Raw genomic sequence first — 19,287 nt, 5'->3', positions numbered from 1 at the left:
GCGGGGGCGGGCGGACGGGCGGGCGGCAGGAGAAGCCGGGACCAGGTAGGTGGGGCAGGGACCAGGTATGCGGGGACGGGCGAGCGGGCGGGGACGGGCAGGGACCGGGTATGCGGGGGCGGGCAGGCGGTGAAGCGGAGCCGGCGGACGGGCGGGCGGCGAGGCGTAGCCGGGCGGGCGGGCGGCAGGCGAGCCGGGACCAGGTATGTGGGTCCGGGCGGGCGGGCGGGCGGCGAGGCGGAGCCGGGCGGGCGGGCGACAGGCGGAGCCGGGACCAGGTATGCGGGGCCGGGCGGGCGGGCGGGGACAGGCAGGGACCGGGTATGCGGGGGCGGGCATGGCTCCCTGGTTCTCCCCCGTTTCCGGTGCCGGTGGCTCGCCCCCAGCCTCTCCCCCGCTCTTCCCCCTCACCCGCAGCCTCAGCTCGCTTGCGCTGCCAGCGGCGCAATGCTCTGGGCAGTGGGGCTGTGAGCTCCTGGGGCAGGGCAGCTGCAGAGCTGGGCCTGACCCGGTGCTCTGTGCTGTGCGGTGGCAACAGCGTGGCCTGGCTCCAGCCGGGTGGCGCGGCTGTAGCACCGCCAGCCACCAGTGCTCCAGGCAGTGCAGTAAGGGGACAGGGAGCAGAAGGGGTTGGATAGGGGGCAGAGGAGTTCAGGGTGGTGGGCAGCGGATGGGGGTGTGGATAGTGGTTGGGGGAGGAACAGGGGGTTGAATGGGGGCAGGGATCCTGGGGGAGCAGTCAAGAAGGAGAGGGGTTGGATGGGGCCATCGTCCCGGGGAGGCCGTCAGGAATTAGAGGAGGGGTTGGATGGGGTGGCGGAGGTCCAGGGGTAGTCAGGGGACAGGGAGTGGGGGGTGGTGGTGGTGGATGGGGCAGGGGTCCCAGAGGAGCTGTCAGGGGATGGGGGTTGGATGGGGGAGGAGTCCGGGGTGTGTGTGCAGATAGGAGGTGGGGGCTGGGCCACGACCCCTCCCCTAACTGGCCCTCCATACAATTTACGAAAACCGATGCGGCCCTCAGGCCAAAAAGTTTGCCCGCCCCTGATCTAGGGTATTAAATGGGAAATCAGTGGGACAACCCAGTCCATGCAAGCAACAAGGCAGCTTGGGGTAGCTGCTAGCTAGATGGCCACTCGCTGTCCAGTTCAGGGATTACTCAACTCCACAGTCTGCTCAGGCTGACCCCAGTCATGGGACTGCACATTAATGGAAAACAACATAGCTGCACGGTGTAGCCCTCTAACACCATCCTGGTTGTGGAAAAAAGAGAATTACAGCTAATATCAGCAATAAGAGAAGGATCCAATTCTGATCTGTGCAGCGTGGCCAACCCCACACAGGCTAAAATTGTGAGTCAGGTCCCTGCAAAAATCATGAGTTTGGCTTATAATATCATGATATTTACAAAATAATAGATGTTGTCTTTTTTTAATTTGCCTTCCGGTGTTGGTGAGCTTTGGGGTCACATTTTCAAGATTTTTTCTGCAGCCACACGTGCTAGAAACATATTTTTATTTAAAAAAAGAAAGCTGAGAGTCTTTCATAGTCATCTGCCTCCAGGAGCTGGGGATTTAAGAAAAATACTAAATGTCTCATGAGCCTTGCACTAAAATCACAAGAACTGGCAACACTGTCTATAGATAGCATCAGTGGGAAGGCTCCTAAGCTTTGATCCATTAAATTAAGAGGCTTCAGAGTGGTAGCCGTGTTAGTCTGTATCAGCAAAAACAATGAGGAGTCTGTAGCAGGGTGGACCCCTGCTCTGGCCCTGAAGGGGTTAAAAACAGCCCTGGGAAGGGGCTGAGGCTTGAGAAAGCAGCTTTTAAGATGGGCTGATTGGGAAGTGGCTGCAGCTGGGCCACGCCCCAATCAGGCCCAGCTGGCCCCTATGTAAGCAGAGTCAGGATGAGCCCCACCCTGACATCCGGTGGTAAATTATGGGGAGTGCAGAAAGAAGTTTAAAGTGTTGCATTGGTATTTCGGTTATTTGCATCAGCACTCCCACCCCACTTAGCATACCGCAAAGCAGCATGGGATGGTTATTTTCACAGCTGTGGGAGCCCCAATTTCATTGTTATTGGGGCAGGAGCAATAAAATGTTGTCACCCCGATTAAGTAAATGAGGAACTACAAAACTGTCTTATGATAGAGGGTTTCATTATCAACTAAATAGCACTTGCTAGACAAGGGACATGGGTTCCAAATCCCAGTCAAGAAAGAGAGGCTGGGGACAGATATCTGTACTGGGTGGTGCAGGCTTCTTGTGTGAGCCAGAAGCACCAGCTCTACCTGTGCCTCTTTCCACTGTGGAATGTCAGAGTTAATTTTTGATTCCCTTAAGAATCTAGATACAGGTTACTGAGCTGAACTCACTGGCACTGGGGCTCCCTTACTATGAGCTGGAATTACTAAGAGCTGAAATCACTGAAGAGCTGGATTTGCTGAGCTGAGAGCACTGAGTACTGTGCTAATGAGTGGGGGAGCCTGAAGCAATACCGCGGAGCAGAGCAGCTGGCAGAGCGGAGTGGAGCAGTTTGTGCAGCCACTGGGTGAGTGGAGCCAAGCAGCTCACGAGGACGGCTGGAGTGGCTCACAGGACAGCTGGTGGACCAGAGCAGCTGGCAGAGCGGAGCAGCCCACAGAGCAAGCGGAGCTGAGCTGTTTGCGGGGACGACTAGTGGAAGCAGAACCCCATGAAGAGGCAGGGCAGTTAGCCCCGAAACCACGTAAGGTGCCCTTTTCTATCCAGGCTGGGGAGGGGGACCTCTGCAGAGAGACTCTTGAACTCTGGGGCTGCACTGACCCCAAGACAGAGACTTTTGGATTGTGGGACTTTTGGGACTGTGGGTGATTTGGGGGTTGCTGGACTCAAGGGCCCCGAGAGAAGGACACAGCCCAATTTGCTGGGGTGGGTCTTTACTCACGGTTTGACCCATGAACTCTAGCTGAGGTATTTTCCCAATTTAATGCTTCTTGTTTATCATGTAATTAAACCTCTTCTGCTACACCAAGACTCTGTGCTTGCGAGAGGGGAAGTATTGCCTCCTCGAGGCGCCCAGGGGTGTGTGTAAGATTTTCCCAGGTCACTGGGTGGGGGCTCGAGCTGGTTTTGCATTATGTTGTGGGGAAGGGACCCCTATGTATTGAACCCAGCCCTTGCTGCTATCGTTTCGGCCCGGCAGAAGGGTTACACCTATAAGAAGGTCAGGGAAGCCAGAAGCCCAAAAACAGTCTCTCTCTAGCTGTAGAGGGAGATGGGCCTGGCTTCAGGGAACTGGATACAAGGTACCTGAGTGAAGCTGGGCTGGGGAAAGGCTGAGGAGCTGGGCAGCTCTAGCCTGGAAAGCCCCAGGCTGTGGCCTAGCATTGGGCTAAGAGGTACTAGGGGTTGCAGAGGGCAGCCTGGGGTAGGCCAAGGCAGCAGGTCCAAGCCCCCCTTGCAAGTGATGAATAGGCTGATACTGCAGTCTGCCCCAGTGTACGGGGGCTAGATGGAGACTGGGCAGTAGCCAACACTGAGGCAAAGTGGCGATAGTGGGGTGGGGGTTCCCCTGGGAGGGGGAGACCCAGTTAAAGGGGCACCAGGGTCCTGGGAAGGACATGGGGGGCCAGTAGCTGGAAGGCGGATCACCGGCCTGCAGAGGCCGCTCCAGAGCTGGAACGGAGCTAATTCCTGAGGACGACCAGTAGGAGGCGCCACAGGGGTGAGTCCGGCCCGTTTACAGAGTCCTTGTGACACCATAGAGACCAACAAATGTATTTGGGCATAAGCTTTTGTGGGCTAAAAACCACTTAATCAGATGCATGGAGTGAAAAATACAGGAAGCAGAATGTACATTATAGCACATATTCTGGCCTTGCAGTCTTTGACTTGCGCCTCTAGGGCCCCCGGGACATTACGGGGGTGGGGAAACACCGAGGGGCAGGTTTGCCCCAATCTTCCCCCTCCCGTCTCTTTGGCCCGTCACACCCAATCGGCATCACGATGCTAAAGGCAGCCCCCGCCCCACACACTGGGGTGCTGAAAAGGGGCCTCGGGCAGCGATGGCTGAGGCCTGGGTATTTCTGACCCACTCTATATGTCTCCCACAGTATTCTTGCCAACAAGTTAAAGTAGTATGGATTGGATGAATGGACTATAAGGTGGATAGAAAGCTGGCTAGATCGTCGGGCTCAACGGGTAGTGATCAGCGGCTCCATGTCTAGTTGGCAGCTGGTATCAAGCAGAGTGCCCCAAGGGTCGGTCCTGGGACCGGTTTTGTTCAATATCTTCATTAATGATCTGGAGGATGGCGTGGATTGCACTCTGAGCAAGTTTGCAGATGACACTAAACTGGAGGAGTGGTAGATACGCTGGAGGGTAGGGATAGGATACCGAGGGACCTAGACAAATTAGAGAATTGAGCCAAAAGAAATCTGAGGTTCAACAAGGACAAGTGCAGAGTCCTGCATTTAGGACGGAAGAATCCCATGCACTGCTAGAGACTAGCGACTGAGTGGCTAGGCAGCAGTTCTGCAGAAAAGGACCTAGGGGTTACAATGGATGAGACGCTGGATATGAGTCAACAGTGTGCCCTTGTTGCCAAGAAGGCTAACAGCATTTTGGGCTGTATAAGTAGGGGCATTTCCAGTAGATTGAGGGATGTGATCATTCCCCTCTATTCGACATTAGTAAGGCCTCAGCTGGAGTACTGTGTCCAGTTTTGGGCCCCACACTAAGAAGGATGTGGAAAAATTGGAAAGAGTCCAGCAGAGGGCAACAAAAGTAATTAGGGGGCTGGAGCACATGACTTATGAGGAGAGGCTGAGGGAACTGGGATTACAGTAGCTCCTCACTTAACATTGTAGTTTGTTACTGAAAAATGCGACTTTAAGCAAATCCAATTTACCCATAAGAATTAATGTAAATGAGGGGGTTAGTTTCCAGGGAAATTTTTTTCACCAGACAAAAGACTATATAAAACAGTAAGTTTTAAACAAACAATTTAATACTGGTACACAGTGATGATGATTGTGAAGCTTGGTTGAGATGGAGGAGTCAGAGGGTAGGATATTTCCCTTACTGCTAAATGATGAACTAGCAATTGGCTGAACCCTCAAGTGTTAACTCTCTCTCTGCACAAGGCAGCAGGAATTGAGGGAGATATGCGCATTTCCCTTAAGTACACTGCTTGTTAATTAGATCAGTTTGCTGAGAGGCAGCTGCTGCAAGCTTCCTCTGTCCTGAGTCCTGGTCTGTCCCACCTGCTCTATGGAAGATGGGGTAAGCGGGGTGCAGGAGCAGGGGGGAGAAGGACACCCTGACATTAGCCCCCCTCTTCCTCCTGCACAGCAAGCAGGAGTCTCAGGGAGCACCTCCAAGGCAGAGGGCAGGAGCAGCATATAGCAGTGGGGGGAGGGACACAGCTGAACTGCAGGCAGCTGCTGCACAGGGAACTTAAGGAAGCGGGGCGATGATAGGGGACTGCCGGTCCAACCCTGGTTCCATGCCCCACCAGCTAGCTGCATCAGGCTGCTCTCCCTGCAAGCAGTGGACAAAGCAGGCGGCTGCCAAACAACGTTAGAAGGGAGCATTACATAACTTTAATGGAGCATGTTCCCTAATCAGGGCCGGCTTTAGGCCTATTCCACCAATTCCCCCGAATTGGGCCCCGTGCCTAAGAGGGCCCCGGGCCCAGTGCGAATCCCTTCCCTGGCTAGAGGCGCCTTTTTAATTTTTACTCACCTGGCGGCGCTCTGGGTCTTTGGCGGCACTTCGGCAGCGGGTCCTTCGCTCGCTCTGGGTCTTCGGTGGCGGGTCCTTCAGTGCTGCCGAAGACCTGGAGCGAGTGAAGGACCCGCCGCCGAAATGCCGCCAAAGACTCAGAGCAGAACACCGCCCGGTGAGTACAAGCCCCACGTGTGTGGGGTTTTGTTTTTTTAAGTCATCCCTGCCGGGGTCCCGTCGAAACTGTTTGAATTGGGTCCTGCACTTCCTAAAGCCGGCCCTGTCCCTAATTGATCAGCAATGTAACAACAAAACAAGGTTAACGGGGACGACTTTAAGTGAGGAGTTATTGTATTTAGTCTGCAGAAGAGAAGAATGAGGGGGGATTTGATAGCTGCTTTCAACTACCTGAAAGGAGATTCCAAAGAGGATGGATCCAGACTGTTCTCAGTGGTACCAGATGACAGAACAAGGAGTAATGGTCCCAAGTTGCAGTGCAGGAGGTCTAGGCTGGATATTAGGAAACACTGTTTCACTAGGAGGATGGTGAAGCACTGGAATGGGTTACCTAGGGAGGTAGTGGAATTTCCTTCCTTAAAGTTTTTAAAGTCAGGCTTGACAAAGCCCTGGCTGGGATGATTTAGTTGGGGATTGGTCCTGCTTTGAGCAGGGGGTTGGACTAGATGACCTCCTGAGGTCCCTTCCAACCCTGATATTCTAGGATTCTGTGAAATCCCCCCAGTTTCGCTTGGGCTCTATGTTGCCTGCTCTCCGGTGGGCAGCGCTGCTGGGAGCTTTCTGCTGCTCCTTGAGCTGGTGACATAATCTGCACCGCTCAGTTTCCACTTCCAGCCAAAGCAGGCCAGGCTGCTTCCTTGTCACCTGCTGGCACTGGCTGCGCCACCCCTCTGCCCCGGGCCAGGCAGGCATGGGAACTTCCCACGCAGGGAAGAGATGGAAACCGAATCCGATGCCCCTGCCCCAGTGCCAAGGAGTGATCCCCAGCTTCCAGCAGCAGCCCATACTGGCCCCTCCCTTGTCACCAGCTGGGCCTTTGCAGTTTCGTTTCTTTAGTGAATGGAAAATGAAACTTAGCAGATCAAAACCGGGGAAACCCTTAGCTCTGCTGCTGCCAGTTAAGGTGGCCTTAGGGAGCAGCTCCAAAGTGCTCGCCCAGGTGCTCGTCTGCCCTGGCTCCTGCATTGGGGTGCGCTGCAGGTGCCCTCCCTCCCCCAAATCCTGCTGTTCTTCCTTCAGCCAGGCTTGAAAATGCCCCTCAGCCAGGGGGCGGGTAGTCGCTGTCCGGGTCAAGGGGGAACCTCACCACCACTTAACCAGCCCTTTCGTAAAGGAAGGGGCCGGCCTGGCAGGCTTGCTGCTGGAGAGGAAGCGCAGCAGTGGGGAGGCTGCCGTGAGGCTGCAGGCAGATGGCTCCAGGACCCCCCTGGCACTCAGGGGTGTCCAGACAGTAGGCGGCAGAGTGACATTAACGAGACTCTGGGCTGGGGGTTCATGTCTCTGCCCACGGCCCTTCATTTGGGTCTCCCTGATTCCTAGATTCCAGGGCCAGAATGGACTCTGCCCTCCTGTGCAGCACAGGCCAGTGACCTGCCCCAAAATAACCCTGGGCGCAGCTCTGCCAGCAAAGCATCGGGTCTTGCTTTAAAAATGGCCAGGGATGGAGAAGCCACCACCCCGCCTTGGTAAGTTGTTCCAATGGTTAATTGCCCTCCCTGTTAATTACTCTCCCTGGGGCAGTTACCAGAGGGTCCCTGTGTCCCAGCCTAGGCACATGAAACTGACACGGACGAGGTCAGTGTCACTCTCTGGCGGGGTGGGGGAGACAGACACTCAGGATAGGGGCTGGCATGAAGGACAGCGCCTGCAAACAGGGCCTAGGGACAGCCCCCTCCTAGGAATCCCTGCAGCTGGGGATGGGGGAAGTGCATTGGGCTGCCCCTGGAATTGGGGATGAGGACCAGCCCCCAGGCTTCTCTCCTAGCCATGCCCAGCAGGCGTCTGGTGGACAGTTCTAGTCCTGTAGCCCAGGCCACCTTAACAAGCTCAGCCTGACGTCATCCACAGGGAGGAGCTTTGGGCTTTGCCGGGGTTGCTTAAAAGCAGCAGCAGCAGAGGAAGGCAGGGACAGGGAGCAAAGCAGCAGAGATGGAGCTGTACCAGGTGCCCGCAGGCTCGCTGGATGCCTGGATTGCAGAGCATCTCCAGCCCAGTGAGGAATTCCAGCAGCAGGTGAAAGACACTGTCCGGAGGATCTGTGATTTCCTGAAGGAGACGTGCTTTGATGACATCAAGGTGTTCAAGACGGTGAAGGTGAGTCCGTTCTGGACCAGCTGCCAGTGTGAAAGAGCTTGTCAGGGCTCCTTTGGTGCAGGCAAAAGCCTGGGTGTCTACACTGTGATCAGGGCAAGCTGAAACCACCAGCTGGACGGGCCAAGGGATGCTGAACAGGGCTCCCACTTACAGCTGGCAGCAGAGGGCATTATCCCATAACAGCCCTGGCTTCCCAGTTGCTGGTGGGATCAGGTAGGAAAGTAGGAGCTGCATTGTCAGGTCAGAGCAGTTTTAGCCCAGTAATCTATCTCTGACAGTGACCAGCACCAGCTGCTTCAGTGGAAGGCACAAGATCCCACCTCGTGGACAATTATAGAATTATTTGCCTATAGGGGAAGTTTCTTCCTGACCACAGGCTGTTAGTGGTCAGTTTATGCTCTGAAGCATGAGAGTTTGTCTCCCTTGTACGGTGACATGTTTCAGACTGGTAGCCGTATCAGCAAAAAGAACAGGAGTACTTGTGGCACCTTAGAGACTAACAAATTTATTTGAGCATAAGCTTTTGTGGGCTAAAACCCACTTCATCGGATTCATGCAGTGGAAAATATAGTAGGAGGATATATATACACAGAGGACATGAAAAATGGGTGTTGCCATACCAACTATAACGAGAGTAATCAGTTAAGGTGGGCTATTAGCAGCAGGAGAAAAAAAAACTTTTGTAGTGATACTCAGGATGGCCCATTTCCAACAGTTGACAAGAAGGTGTGAATAACAGTAGAGGGGAAATTAGCATGGGGAAATAGGTTTTACTTTGTGTAATGACCCATCCACTCCCAGTCTTTATTCATACCTAATTTAATGGTGTCCAGTTTGCAAATTAATTCCAATTCTGCAGTTTCTCGTTGGAGTCTGTTTTTGAAGTTTTTCGGTTGGAGTATTACGACTTTGATGTCTGTAATTGAGTGACCAGGGAGGTTGAAGTGTTCTCCGACTGGGTTTTGAATGTTAATTCTTGATGTCTGATTTGTGTCCATTTATTCTTTTACGTAGAGACTGTCCAGTCTGGCCAATGTACATGGCATAGAGGCATTGCTGTCACATGATGGCATATATCACATTGGTAGCTGTGCAGGTGAACAAGCCTATGATAGTATGGCTGATGTGATTAGGTCCTATGATGGTGTCCCCTGAATAAATATGTGGACAAAATTGGCAACAGGCTTTGTTGCAAGGATAGGTTCCTGGGTTAGTGTTTTTGTTGTGTGGTTGCTGGTGAGTATTTGCTTCAGGTTGTGGGGCTGTCTGTAGGTGAGGATTGGCCTGTCTCCCAAGATCTGAGAGTGAGGGATCGTCCTTCAGGATATGTTGTAGATCCTTGATGATGCGCTAGAGAGGTTTTAGTTGGGGGCTGAAGGTGACGGCTAGTGGCGTTCTCTTACTTTCTTTGCAGGCATCCGATGAAGTGGGTTTTAGCCCACGAAAGCTTATGCTCAAATAAATTTTAGTCTCTAGTGTGCCACAAGTATTCCTGGTCTTTTCTCCCTTGTACATTTCCCTTTCTGCTGAAAACAAATATGGATGTTCTAGTTATCCTTCAAATGTCTAATCCTGTGGAGAGGGCTCACAAGCTCATGGCCTCATTTGAGTGAGTTCCACGGATATGCTGTCACAAAAAAATACCTTTTGAGCTGTTTTAAATGTGTTGCCTTTTAATCTAGCATTATTAGACATCTGATACCTCTTCTCTGAATCAATGGCTCTCAACCTTTCCCCTGTTGGGTCACTACCTTGTAATCAGCATTCCCTTTACCAATAACAGGACAGGAAGTTTTCAAAACCTCTCCCCAGTCCCATTTATTACATCCAGGAAAAATTACACTAAAAAAGAGTTATTGAGATTGCAACTCAAACATTAGGATGTGGCCTGTTTAACCTCATTTCGGCCCCATTGTGCATATGTATTACAATGCAGGCTTTAATGACATGATCACATTATTTTTCCCATGGGACCCTGCCTCATTCAGTGCACACGGTGGACTTGCTCTACGGGTGAATCAGGGCCAGGTAGTAAAGGAGACTGTTGTCTGCAGGACTTTGCAGCAGATGGAAGCATGGGTGGTAGGGTTGTAGAAATTTTGGTGGTGCCCAGAACCTGCCCCCCAAACTCCACCCCCACCTGCCTAAGGCTCTGGGAGGGGGTTTGGGGGGGAGGTCTGGGGTGCAGATCCTGGGCTAGGGATTAGGGTGCAGGAGGGATGCAGGGTGCAGGCTTTGGGATGGAGTTTGGGTGCTGGGTGCAGGCTCCGGGCTGGGGTGGGGGTGTGTGCAGGAGGGGGTGAGGGGTGCAGGCTTTGGGAGGGAGTTTGGGTGCAGGCTCTGGGCTGGGGGTGGGGGCATAGGAAGGGGTGAGGGGTGCAGGCTCTGGGAGGGAGTTTGGGGATAGGAGGAAGTGCAGGGTGAGGGCTGTGGGGCTGAGGATGAGGGATTCATGATGCAGGAGGGGGCTCTGGCTGGGGCTGAGGATTAGGGTGCAGGGGGATGAGGGCTCTGGCTGGGGCAGAGGATTAGGGTGCGGGGGATGAAGGCTCTGGCTGGGGCTGAGGGGTTTGGGGCATTGGGGAGGCTCAGGGCTAGGGCGGAAGGGCAGAGTAAGGGCAGCCTGCCTTGCCAATAGTAGATAGCAGGCACTAGGACCCTGGGGCAGCAGACAGCAGTTCTGCCTGGAGCTGCTCTCTGGCAGCAGGAGCAGGCAGGGGAGAGGCACGCACTGTTTTCTGTCAGGCAGGGACGTGGCGTGGCGGGGGGGACATGCAGGGGGAGGGGTGGCAGGCGGGGGCTGGGACCTGCTCCAGGCAGGGACGCAGCAGGGCGGGGGGGGGGGAGACCCACGGGGGCTGGGGCCCGATCCAGGCAGGGCCGGGGGAGAGACCCAGCTCCAAATATTTCTGGAGCCCGAGCACCACAAATGTATATAACCTGCCGCCTATGGATGGAAGGTGTGCAATGAACAGGGCAGAGGGTTCCAGAGAGAGAAAGGAAGGTCTCCTGGGTAAGACAGTTGAATGCTGCCCTGGAGAACTGGACTCGATCCCTGCCTCTGCTCCGGAGTTCCTGTGTGATGCTGGGCAAGTCACTTAACTCAAGCTGTTCCCAAAGTGTGCATTCTTCATTTTTGGGTGCCCAATTGGAGCCCCCAGGGTCTGATTTGCAGAATTGCTGAGTGCTCACAGCTGCGACTGAAGCCAACGGGAGCTCGGCTTTGATGGTACAACATGCTATATAAATGCTACGTCATCTGTGGGGCTGGCCAAACTCTGACACATCTGTACTGAGCATGTGCAAAGGGAGATATTTCAAAGGTTCTTAGCTTGGGCAAAGTTGGGTGGGTTTTCACGGGCATGGCAAAAGGCGCATCCCTGAGACGCAGGTCACCCCACTGCCAAATTTCAAGGCTCTGCCCCATCTTCAGTGATCAGAAGGAGATGCGGGGAGAGGGGCCCCCAGCAGTATACACTACAACACTGGATTCATCCCAGGAATATTTTCTATCCCATCCTAACACTTCTGGTTTGTTGCTGGCTGCCCAGCAGGGGGGGTTGTGCCAGAGGGGTGACCTGGCTCAGCGGGCACAGGCGTGAGGGCCCCTGTATGGCTCAGCGCCCTGGGATTGTTCAGAGGATAGCGCAGTGAGCAAATGCTTCTGTTCCTTGGCAGGGCGGTTCCGCAGGGAAGGGGACAGCCCTGAAGAACAACTCGGATGCGGATCTGGTCCTTTTCCTCAGCTGCTTCTCCAGCTACCGGGACCAGATGGAGAACCGTGCGGCTGTACTCAACACCATCGAGCAGAAGCTGAACCGGTGCCGACAGACCATCGCCTTCAGCGTTGACGTGGAGGTTTCCCAGCCGAAGGAGAAGGGCACCTGCCCGCGCTCGCTCTCCATCACCATCCAGTCGAAGAGGCGGAGTGAATCCATTGAGGTGGACGTGCTCCCGGCCTACGATGCCTTAGGTAGGGACTGTATCCCTGCCCCTCAGCTCGGCCTCCGGGGATCCAACAGGTTTGGGGGTACCCACCCCCCCGCAACGTCCTCATGGGCCCCAGGGCTTATCCTGAGAGAGCTCATGGGAATGAGGGTGCAGCCTATGTATGGGACACAGGACTAGCCCAAGGCCCATTGGGACAGGACTCCCCTCAGATCTGTGTGTGGTGACCCTTCCTCCACTCTCTCCCCCAGGGCAGGTGACTCCTGGCAGCAAACCTTCCCCCCAGGTCTACGAGGATCTGATTCGGGCCAGAGCCGGGCCCGGTGAGTTCTGCACCTCCTTCACTGAGCTGCAGAGGGACTTCGTGAAGCGTCGCCCGGCCAAGCTCAAGAACCTGCTGCGGCTGGTCAAGCACTGGTACAAAGAGGTGAGGTGCCCTGCCCTGCCCGAGTCAGTGATTCCCCTCTCCCCCACCCTTGCTCCTTCTCACGCTTGGCCAGCCCTGGGGGTTACCATTGTATGTTAATGTGGGTTCAGCTGGAGAGCTCTGGGTTGACAAAAGAACCTCCCACATGTTAAAAACACCTTCAGTAGCTTTATTCCAGAGGGGATCACAGGAGCCCCTCCACCTGCCAGCACTTAAGTCTTTCCAGAAGATCACTTTGCTTCCCAGCATTTTGCTCACCGGAGATGGTGGTCATCTTGGCTTAGGCTGGTCTGTCCTAGCTCACTGCTCTCCTGGATGCTCTTGGGGTGGGCTGCAGCGGCTGGGTTCCATCACCCCATCAAAGGGCCGTGGGTGTCGCTGGAGGCAGACAGGACACTGGACTAGATGGATCTTGGCTCTGATCCAGTCTGGCGAGTTTGCTGAGTCCCTCTCTAGCAGTCCCAGAATATCTGTCCAGATCACTGGTCCCCAAACTGTGGGGCACCCCCCTGGGGCACACAGAGGAACATTCAGGGGGGACACCACAGGGCCTGGGCCAGCCTCCACAGAGGGCAGGGAGGGAGCGCCACCCAACCCCACTCTGCCCTCAGCTCCAGCTCTGCCCCCAACCCTGTGGCTCCTCTGCTGGCCACAGCCCCAGCCACAGCTCCGGCCCCAGCCTTGGCCCCCGGCTCCCAGTTCCCACATGGGTGTGGACAGATTACATTATGGGTAAGGGGGGCGAGACATGAAAAGTTTGGGGACCGTTGGTTTAGATGGCTTGGGTCACTCTGAGACAAGCGCTCACGAGATCTTCTGATCATTGACTGGACCAGAGGTTAAACAACAGAATTGTTGGCCATCTTGAACAGAGTCTGACTAGGAAACAATTGATTAAAAATCATTCCAAAACAAAACAACAATTTATATATCACTAGAGCTAGATATAAATTCCCCATTGGAACTAAATTTGTGTAGCTTCATAACAACCAAACACTCAAACATCCAATCACACGTCTCCTCCTCTAATCTCAGGGCAAGCAACTGAACAAAGAGCAAATTTCAGATAATGATTTAACAACCTATTTCCTGCTCGCTTGAGTGGAAATTACACTAGCCTGTCCAATGGCACTTTACAGGGCCTGGGGAGAAGAATTTTCTTTATCCTAACACCTGAAATGAGTCAGTGCCTGATGCCACAGCCTTTGGGGACTTCACACCAGCAGTGGAAATAAAATGTGGAGCCTTCCGTTTCAGAAGCACAGGCCTCTGCCACCTGAGCTAAAGGAGAATCCCCACTAGATGTTAGCAATATAGGGCCTTGACACACAACTGAGCAGGTCTGATTACACACACACACACTCTCTCTCTGTTTCCAGCTGGTACATTACACCCCGGCTCACCTTGTCTGGCCACTGCTAAGTAGTTGAGGGTTGTGGTGAGTATAGGACATGGGCAGGGGAGGGCACCCACCTGACCACGCAGCAAGAGGGATTTGAGGCCCCTGTACTCCCACCCCATCCCATGTCTCAGGCAGGCTTCCCCCATCTCCTTAACAGCTTTCCAAGACAACAACGGGCTTGCCGACCAAGTATGCCCTGGAGCTGCTGACCATCTACGCCTGGGAGAGTGGCACCGAGAGGGCAGAGAAGTTCAGCACGGCTGAGGGGTTCCGCACGGTGATGGAGCTGCTGTGCCAGTACCAAGAACTCCGCGTCTACTGGACCGAGTTCTACGATCTCCAGTCCTCCGTGATAGGGCCCCATGTCAAACGGCTGCTGCGGGAGCCATGGTGAGACCCCTGCATCTGCTCCTCTTGTCTCCGCGCGGCTCACTCACGTCTGGCTGCAGCTTGGCCTTCCTTTCTGCATGGGAGGGAGACTGTCATACCCGGGGACACGCGAGCAGAGAACTGGCAGCTCTGCTCAGCGTCTCTCAGCCCTGCCACCCCCAAGACCCCTGCGGTTACACTCAGCACCAGCCAAGCAATGTGGCTGACCCAGCAGGTCCTGCACCATGTGCAGCCAGGCTGCCCCTGGGGGTGTAGGCCCAAGGGGAGCCCCGGCCCCATGGAGCTCACCGGCCAAACCCCTTTAACTGAAGGGAGCAGAATTCCACCCGGCAGCACCCATATGAGCGAGGAAGAGTGGGGGGCTCACAGCCTGGCACAGGTCTGTCCCCCACTCTGCCACCAGTACCCCGTGCCTCAGTTTCCCCATGGGCATGGTGGGGATGGCGACAGTGATGGGGCGAGGGCTCGTGAATGAGTGCGTGTGGTACCCGGCAACACCCCTGGGCCAGCATTAGAGATGGGTGCAATAGTATCACAGGTTCTAGGGCAGCAGCTGTCTCCAGCCCCTCAGCTGCCCAGACCCTGGCTCTTCCAAGCTGGGAGACCCCAGACCATACTTACCCTCCCCATTGCCCCATCCTCGAGCCCCTGGGACTCTGGCTCCAGTCGGTCAAGCCTGAGACTCCCTCCTCCAGCTCCCCTCTGCACCCCAGTGCGGTGCCTGAGCCGGGGCAGGCAACGTGGGCAGCAGGCAGCTGGGATGTGTCAGCAGCCTGGACACAGAGCAGGGCCCGGCTCATGGGGGAGAGGGAGCAGGCTGGGGCTGACAGCAGAGCCTCTGGCCACGTGGGCAGGTGGCTCAGCTGAGGAGCCATCGACAGAGAGAATCTGTTGTGTGTTTGCAGCCCTGTGATCCTGGATCCAGCCGACCCGACAGGAACCTTGGGGCAGGGAAAGAGCTGGGACCTGCTGGCGAGAGAAGCCGCCAAGTGCCGGGACCAGCTGTGCTGTAGGAACGGCCTCGCCCCCATCCGCTGCTGGGACGTGCAGGTACCGACGCCTCACAGGATCCCCTTCCCACTCCAGCCTGTGATGAGCTCTTCCCTGTTCAGAGCCTCCCGAGCATGGAGTAGCCGGGAGTTCCCCTGATGGCCCTTGCTCCTGCCCCACCCCCACAGTGCCCCCTGCTGGGAGAGGCTGGGGCTGAAATTGCTGGGAGATCCCCCTCCCCCACAGCCAGCGCTCCTGCCCAGCTCCCTGCTACAGAATCTGATGGGCCCAGAACTGCGGGAAGCGCTCACGTTGAGATTCCACTCCCCAGCAGAGGTTGCTATGCCAGGGTGCCGTTAGAGGTTCGCCGCTGCCCCACCTGGGCTGTCCGACCCCCACCCATCCCCATCTCCTTGTCTCTCTTCCAGCCAGCCAGACCCATGCAGGTGATGGTGAAGCAGCTGTCAGGGGTCAGCCTGGCCCTGCGCCTGAGCCCCTCCACTACCACATGGGAGATTAAGGAGGAGCTCGAGCGTGCATGGGGCATCTCTCCTTACACGCAGCGCCTGGCCCTGCAGGAGCCTGGCCTGGAAAACCAGCTGCTGCTGGACGATCAGACCCTGGCATCACACAGCGTCTTCTACGACACCACGGTTCTAATGCTCACGACCGAGCCCCAGGAGATGGAGATCTTTGTGAAGGACCATAACAGCAGAACCATCACCTATGATGTCCGCGCCAGTGACACCGTCCTGGGCCTGAAGAAGAAGATCGAGGGTCGCACGGGTGTCTCCGCCAGCCAACAGCGCCTGACGTTCAACAGCAAAGAGCTGCAAGACGACTACACGCTCGCCCATTACAGGATCCGGAGCAAGAGCACGGTCTCCCTGCTTTTGCGCCTCAGGGGTGGGTAAGATGCTCACTGGGACCTGCACTCTGGCAGAGAGAGCATCACAGTGGACTATGTTTCCCAAGATTCTTTGCATGATAATTCAGGACTTTGCTAATGCCCCCCACGTTCCAGAATCAGCACCACGTCCTTCTGTAGTGCCAGCCCATCCCCACACCTCCTGCTGCAGCTCCTGGGAGCTCTTTCCTGCCGCTCTGTGGCCCGTTTCGGGATGTACTGCCCCCAGTGCAGAGCTGGGTGCTGGGCGCCCACCAGACATTGTTCATTATCCCCGTTGTTGTAGTCCCCTTCCTCCTCCATGTCCTGACTCCACTGCTGTATGTCACCATCTCCATTATTATGTCGTTCCAAATCCCGACCAGTGTGTGCTGCTTGGAATTCGAAATAAACTGCTTTACGCTTATCCCAGCTCCTGGGTGTTATGTCCATGGGATGTGGGTCCCACCTGCCCTGTGCGTACAGCCGGGGGTCATGGATTCAGAGATTCATTTACTGATCTCATCTAGTCTGACCTGTGTCACACAGGCCGGAGACCTGCCCCACATTAATTCTTCCAGCAGCAGTGCTATGACTGGGTCGTGGACCCCCTCATCCGATCCGGCTACAGCAAACTTGGCTGAGTTGTCTCCCCCAGCAGCTTTGTTCAACACACAGCCCCGCCGGCTTCCTCAGCGGGGCAGTGCATTGTTGGAGAATCTGGGCCACACTCCCATAGTGCCTCAGTGGAGACAGCGTACCTGGCAGATGGGGACACACAGCAGCACCAGCAGCATGTGGGCCAGTGCACGCTGGGATATCTGTGGCACAGGGAGCTGGGAGTGTCATGGACATGGTTATGGGGGGAGGCTCATTTACACGCCTGGCTGAGCTGTAATCAACCTGCTGACATGTTCCACCTCTAGGCTGAGCTGGAAAAGCACAATCCAGGAGGAGTAATGTCCTGTATCAATCCAGGAGGGGGCACTGTATGGAGGGCATGGGGTGTGGGCTCAGTGAGGGAACCAGAGGGCTGGGACTGTGCCCAAGATAAGAGGGACTCTGGCCCAGCCCATTGCAGCCAGCACAGAGGTCTGAAAGAGGGATTTTTACACCATGTTTCAGCTCAGCCAGCCTGTGGGACAGCCAAGGCCGCAGGACGCCCAGACCCAGATGATGTGGGACAGGCCAGGCCATTAATGTTTCTAGGACCAGGGCTGCATTCCCTTTGGTGGGAAAGCCCATCAGCCATTGGGGCAGTGACTTGTTGCCTCCTAGCCCAGAGAGATAAGGGATGTGTGTGGAGGGGGAGATAGTGAGGATGTGGCAGATGAAGGGGGGATGTGGGGGTCATGGGGGACATGCATACACCCCTATCCATGCCCTCATTGATGCCCACACAAAAGGTTAATTATATGGGGGAAAATATTTTTGTCCAGCCTGCTGCCCCCCCCGAGCACTTAGCAGAGAGGATGAGCACCCAACGGCAGAGGCAATGCCAAGATCAGACAGCAGGGGGAGGCAAAGGGAAGCATCCAGCTTCCCTCCTGTGCCTGACTGTGCACACAGCAACGTCAGCAGCAAGGGCGGGGGGGGGGGGGGGGCTCACTCTGCAGCATAGCCCCCCACATGTGCTATAATGTATATTCTGCTTACTGTATTTTTCACTCCATGCATCTGATGAAGTGGGCTGTAGCCCACAAAAGCTTATGCCCAAATAAATGTTTGTCTCTAAGGTGCCACAAGGACTCCTCATTCTTTTTATTAAATTAAGAGCAACTCTCAATCAGCGTTTGCATTGCAAACCAATTGCTGAGAACCCAAGCGAATAGGGTTAGGTCATTTTTGCTGCATTCCCTGAAATCAATTTATTCCTGGACTTGTTTGGGATTTCCTCTCCCCCCCTCCCCCCCAAAAAAGAGCCTGGATTTCCTCCCCCCTCCCCCAAAATAACAAGAATTGTTCTACATTAGATGCGCTGAAGTACTGACAGGTTTCAGAGTAGTAGCCATGTTAGTCTGTATCCACAAAAAGAACAGGAGTACTGAGAGCACCTTCTAGACATCGCTGGCTCATTGGCTAATGACAGAGAAAAGAAAGCTCGGCTAGAGGTCATATCTGTTGGATAATGTGGTATATTTGGGTGTTAACTGCTTTTGGTTTAGAAAGAGAGGAAGAAGGGGAACAGAGAGATCAGGCAGCGAAAGAGAGAACTAAACAGAACCAAGGAGTGTGACGGATTATTTTTCACTGGCAATTTTTAAATCAAGGGTGGATATTTTTCTAAAGGACCTGCTCTAGTTCAAAGGAGAATTCATTAAGGGAAGTTTTCTGGCCTGTTTAATGCAGAAGGTCAGACTAGATGATCACAGTGGTCCCCCTTGGCCTTGAAGACAATGAAAAAGAGCAGAGGACTGTGTGTTAAAGGGGGAAAGAGTCAGAATGTGCCAGTGCCCCAAATCTGCAACCTCAGGTATGTCACATCACCTCTCTGCGCTCGGGTTTCCCTGTGGATAACACTGTCCCATCTTGCAGAGGGGCAATGAGAATCCACACTATGCTGCTGATAATGTGGACTGGCCAGGGTGGGTTGTAGGATGGTCCTTTCCAGTTGATGGGGGGGGCGAGGTCCCTGTGGGATGGGAAACTGGAGTTACCCCCTGGCTTGGGGCTAGCAGGCTTAGCCAGTTCCTGCGCACCCATGGCCAGCACAGCCTGACCAAGGCAGCAGTTCTTTTGGACTCACAGTGGGGGAGTGGTGAGGGGGCTGGCAGATGTGTTTGCTGGAGGGGGGAAATCCCTAGGTTGTCTGTCCCTCAGGTACCTGAGGGGGCAGCCCAGGGACCCCTCTCTGGAGTCCAATTTCTTCAGCTGCTGGCAGCTCTTCCTTACTGAGTCCAAATCCAGGGCCACCCGGGGGGGGGTCAAGTGGGGCAATTTGCCCCGGGCCCCACAGGGGCCCCCACAAGAGTTTTTTGGGGCCCCTGGAGTGGGGTCCTTCACTCACTCTGGAGGCCCCGGAAAACTCTGTCGGGGCCCGAGCCCCCGGAGCATCTTCCACTCCCAGTCTTCGCCGGCAGGAGGTCCTTACTGCCGAAGCGGGACCCGCAGCCGAAGTGCAGCCGGGTCTTCGGCGGTAATCCGGCGGCAGGGGGCCCTTCCATTCCAGGACCCGCCGCCGAAGTCCCCCGAGGACCCGCGGCGAG

The 19,287-nt window shown here is 55.2% G+C and overlaps 1 protein-coding gene across 1 annotated transcript; it reads left to right on the top strand.

Moving 5' to 3' along the window:
• The first annotated feature begins 7,847 nt into the window (after positions 1-7,847).
• Positions 7,848-17,367, top strand: LOC123374655 (2'-5'-oligoadenylate synthase 1-like). Its single transcript, XM_045024840.1, has 6 exons — positions 7,848-8,038; positions 11,717-12,011; positions 12,238-12,413; positions 13,973-14,205; positions 15,111-15,255; positions 15,624-17,367. Exons 1-6 carry the CDS (start codon positions 7,874-7,876, stop codon positions 16,107-16,109), a joined length of 1,500 nt encoding a protein of 499 aa, XP_044880775.1. The 5' UTR covers positions 7,848-7,873; the 3' UTR covers positions 16,110-17,367.
• Positions 17,368-19,287: the final 1,920 nt, after the last annotated feature.

Source organism: Mauremys mutica, chromosome 7, assembly GCF_020497125.1.
Source record: "Mauremys mutica isolate MM-2020 ecotype Southern chromosome 7, ASM2049712v1, whole genome shotgun sequence".
In the NCBI taxonomy this organism is placed as follows: domain Eukaryota; kingdom Metazoa; phylum Chordata; order Testudines; family Geoemydidae; genus Mauremys; species Mauremys mutica.
This window is presented reverse-complemented; position numbering and strand designations above follow the sequence as displayed.

Bases quoted from the DNA above. Each gene is read 5' to 3' on its own strand.
- LOC123374655 (XM_045024840.1), top strand. From the start codon at position 7,874: ATGGAGCTGTACCAGGTGCCCGCAGGCTCGCTGGATGCCTGGATTGCA. The intron at 8,039-11,716 runs GTGAGTCCGTTC...GTTCCTTGGCAG, and splicing joins AGGTGTTCAAGACGGTGAAG to GGCGGTTCCGCAGGGAAGGG. The intron at 12,012-12,237 runs GTAGGGACTGTA...TCTCTCCCCCAG, and splicing joins CCCGGCCTACGATGCCTTAG to GGCAGGTGACTCCTGGCAGC.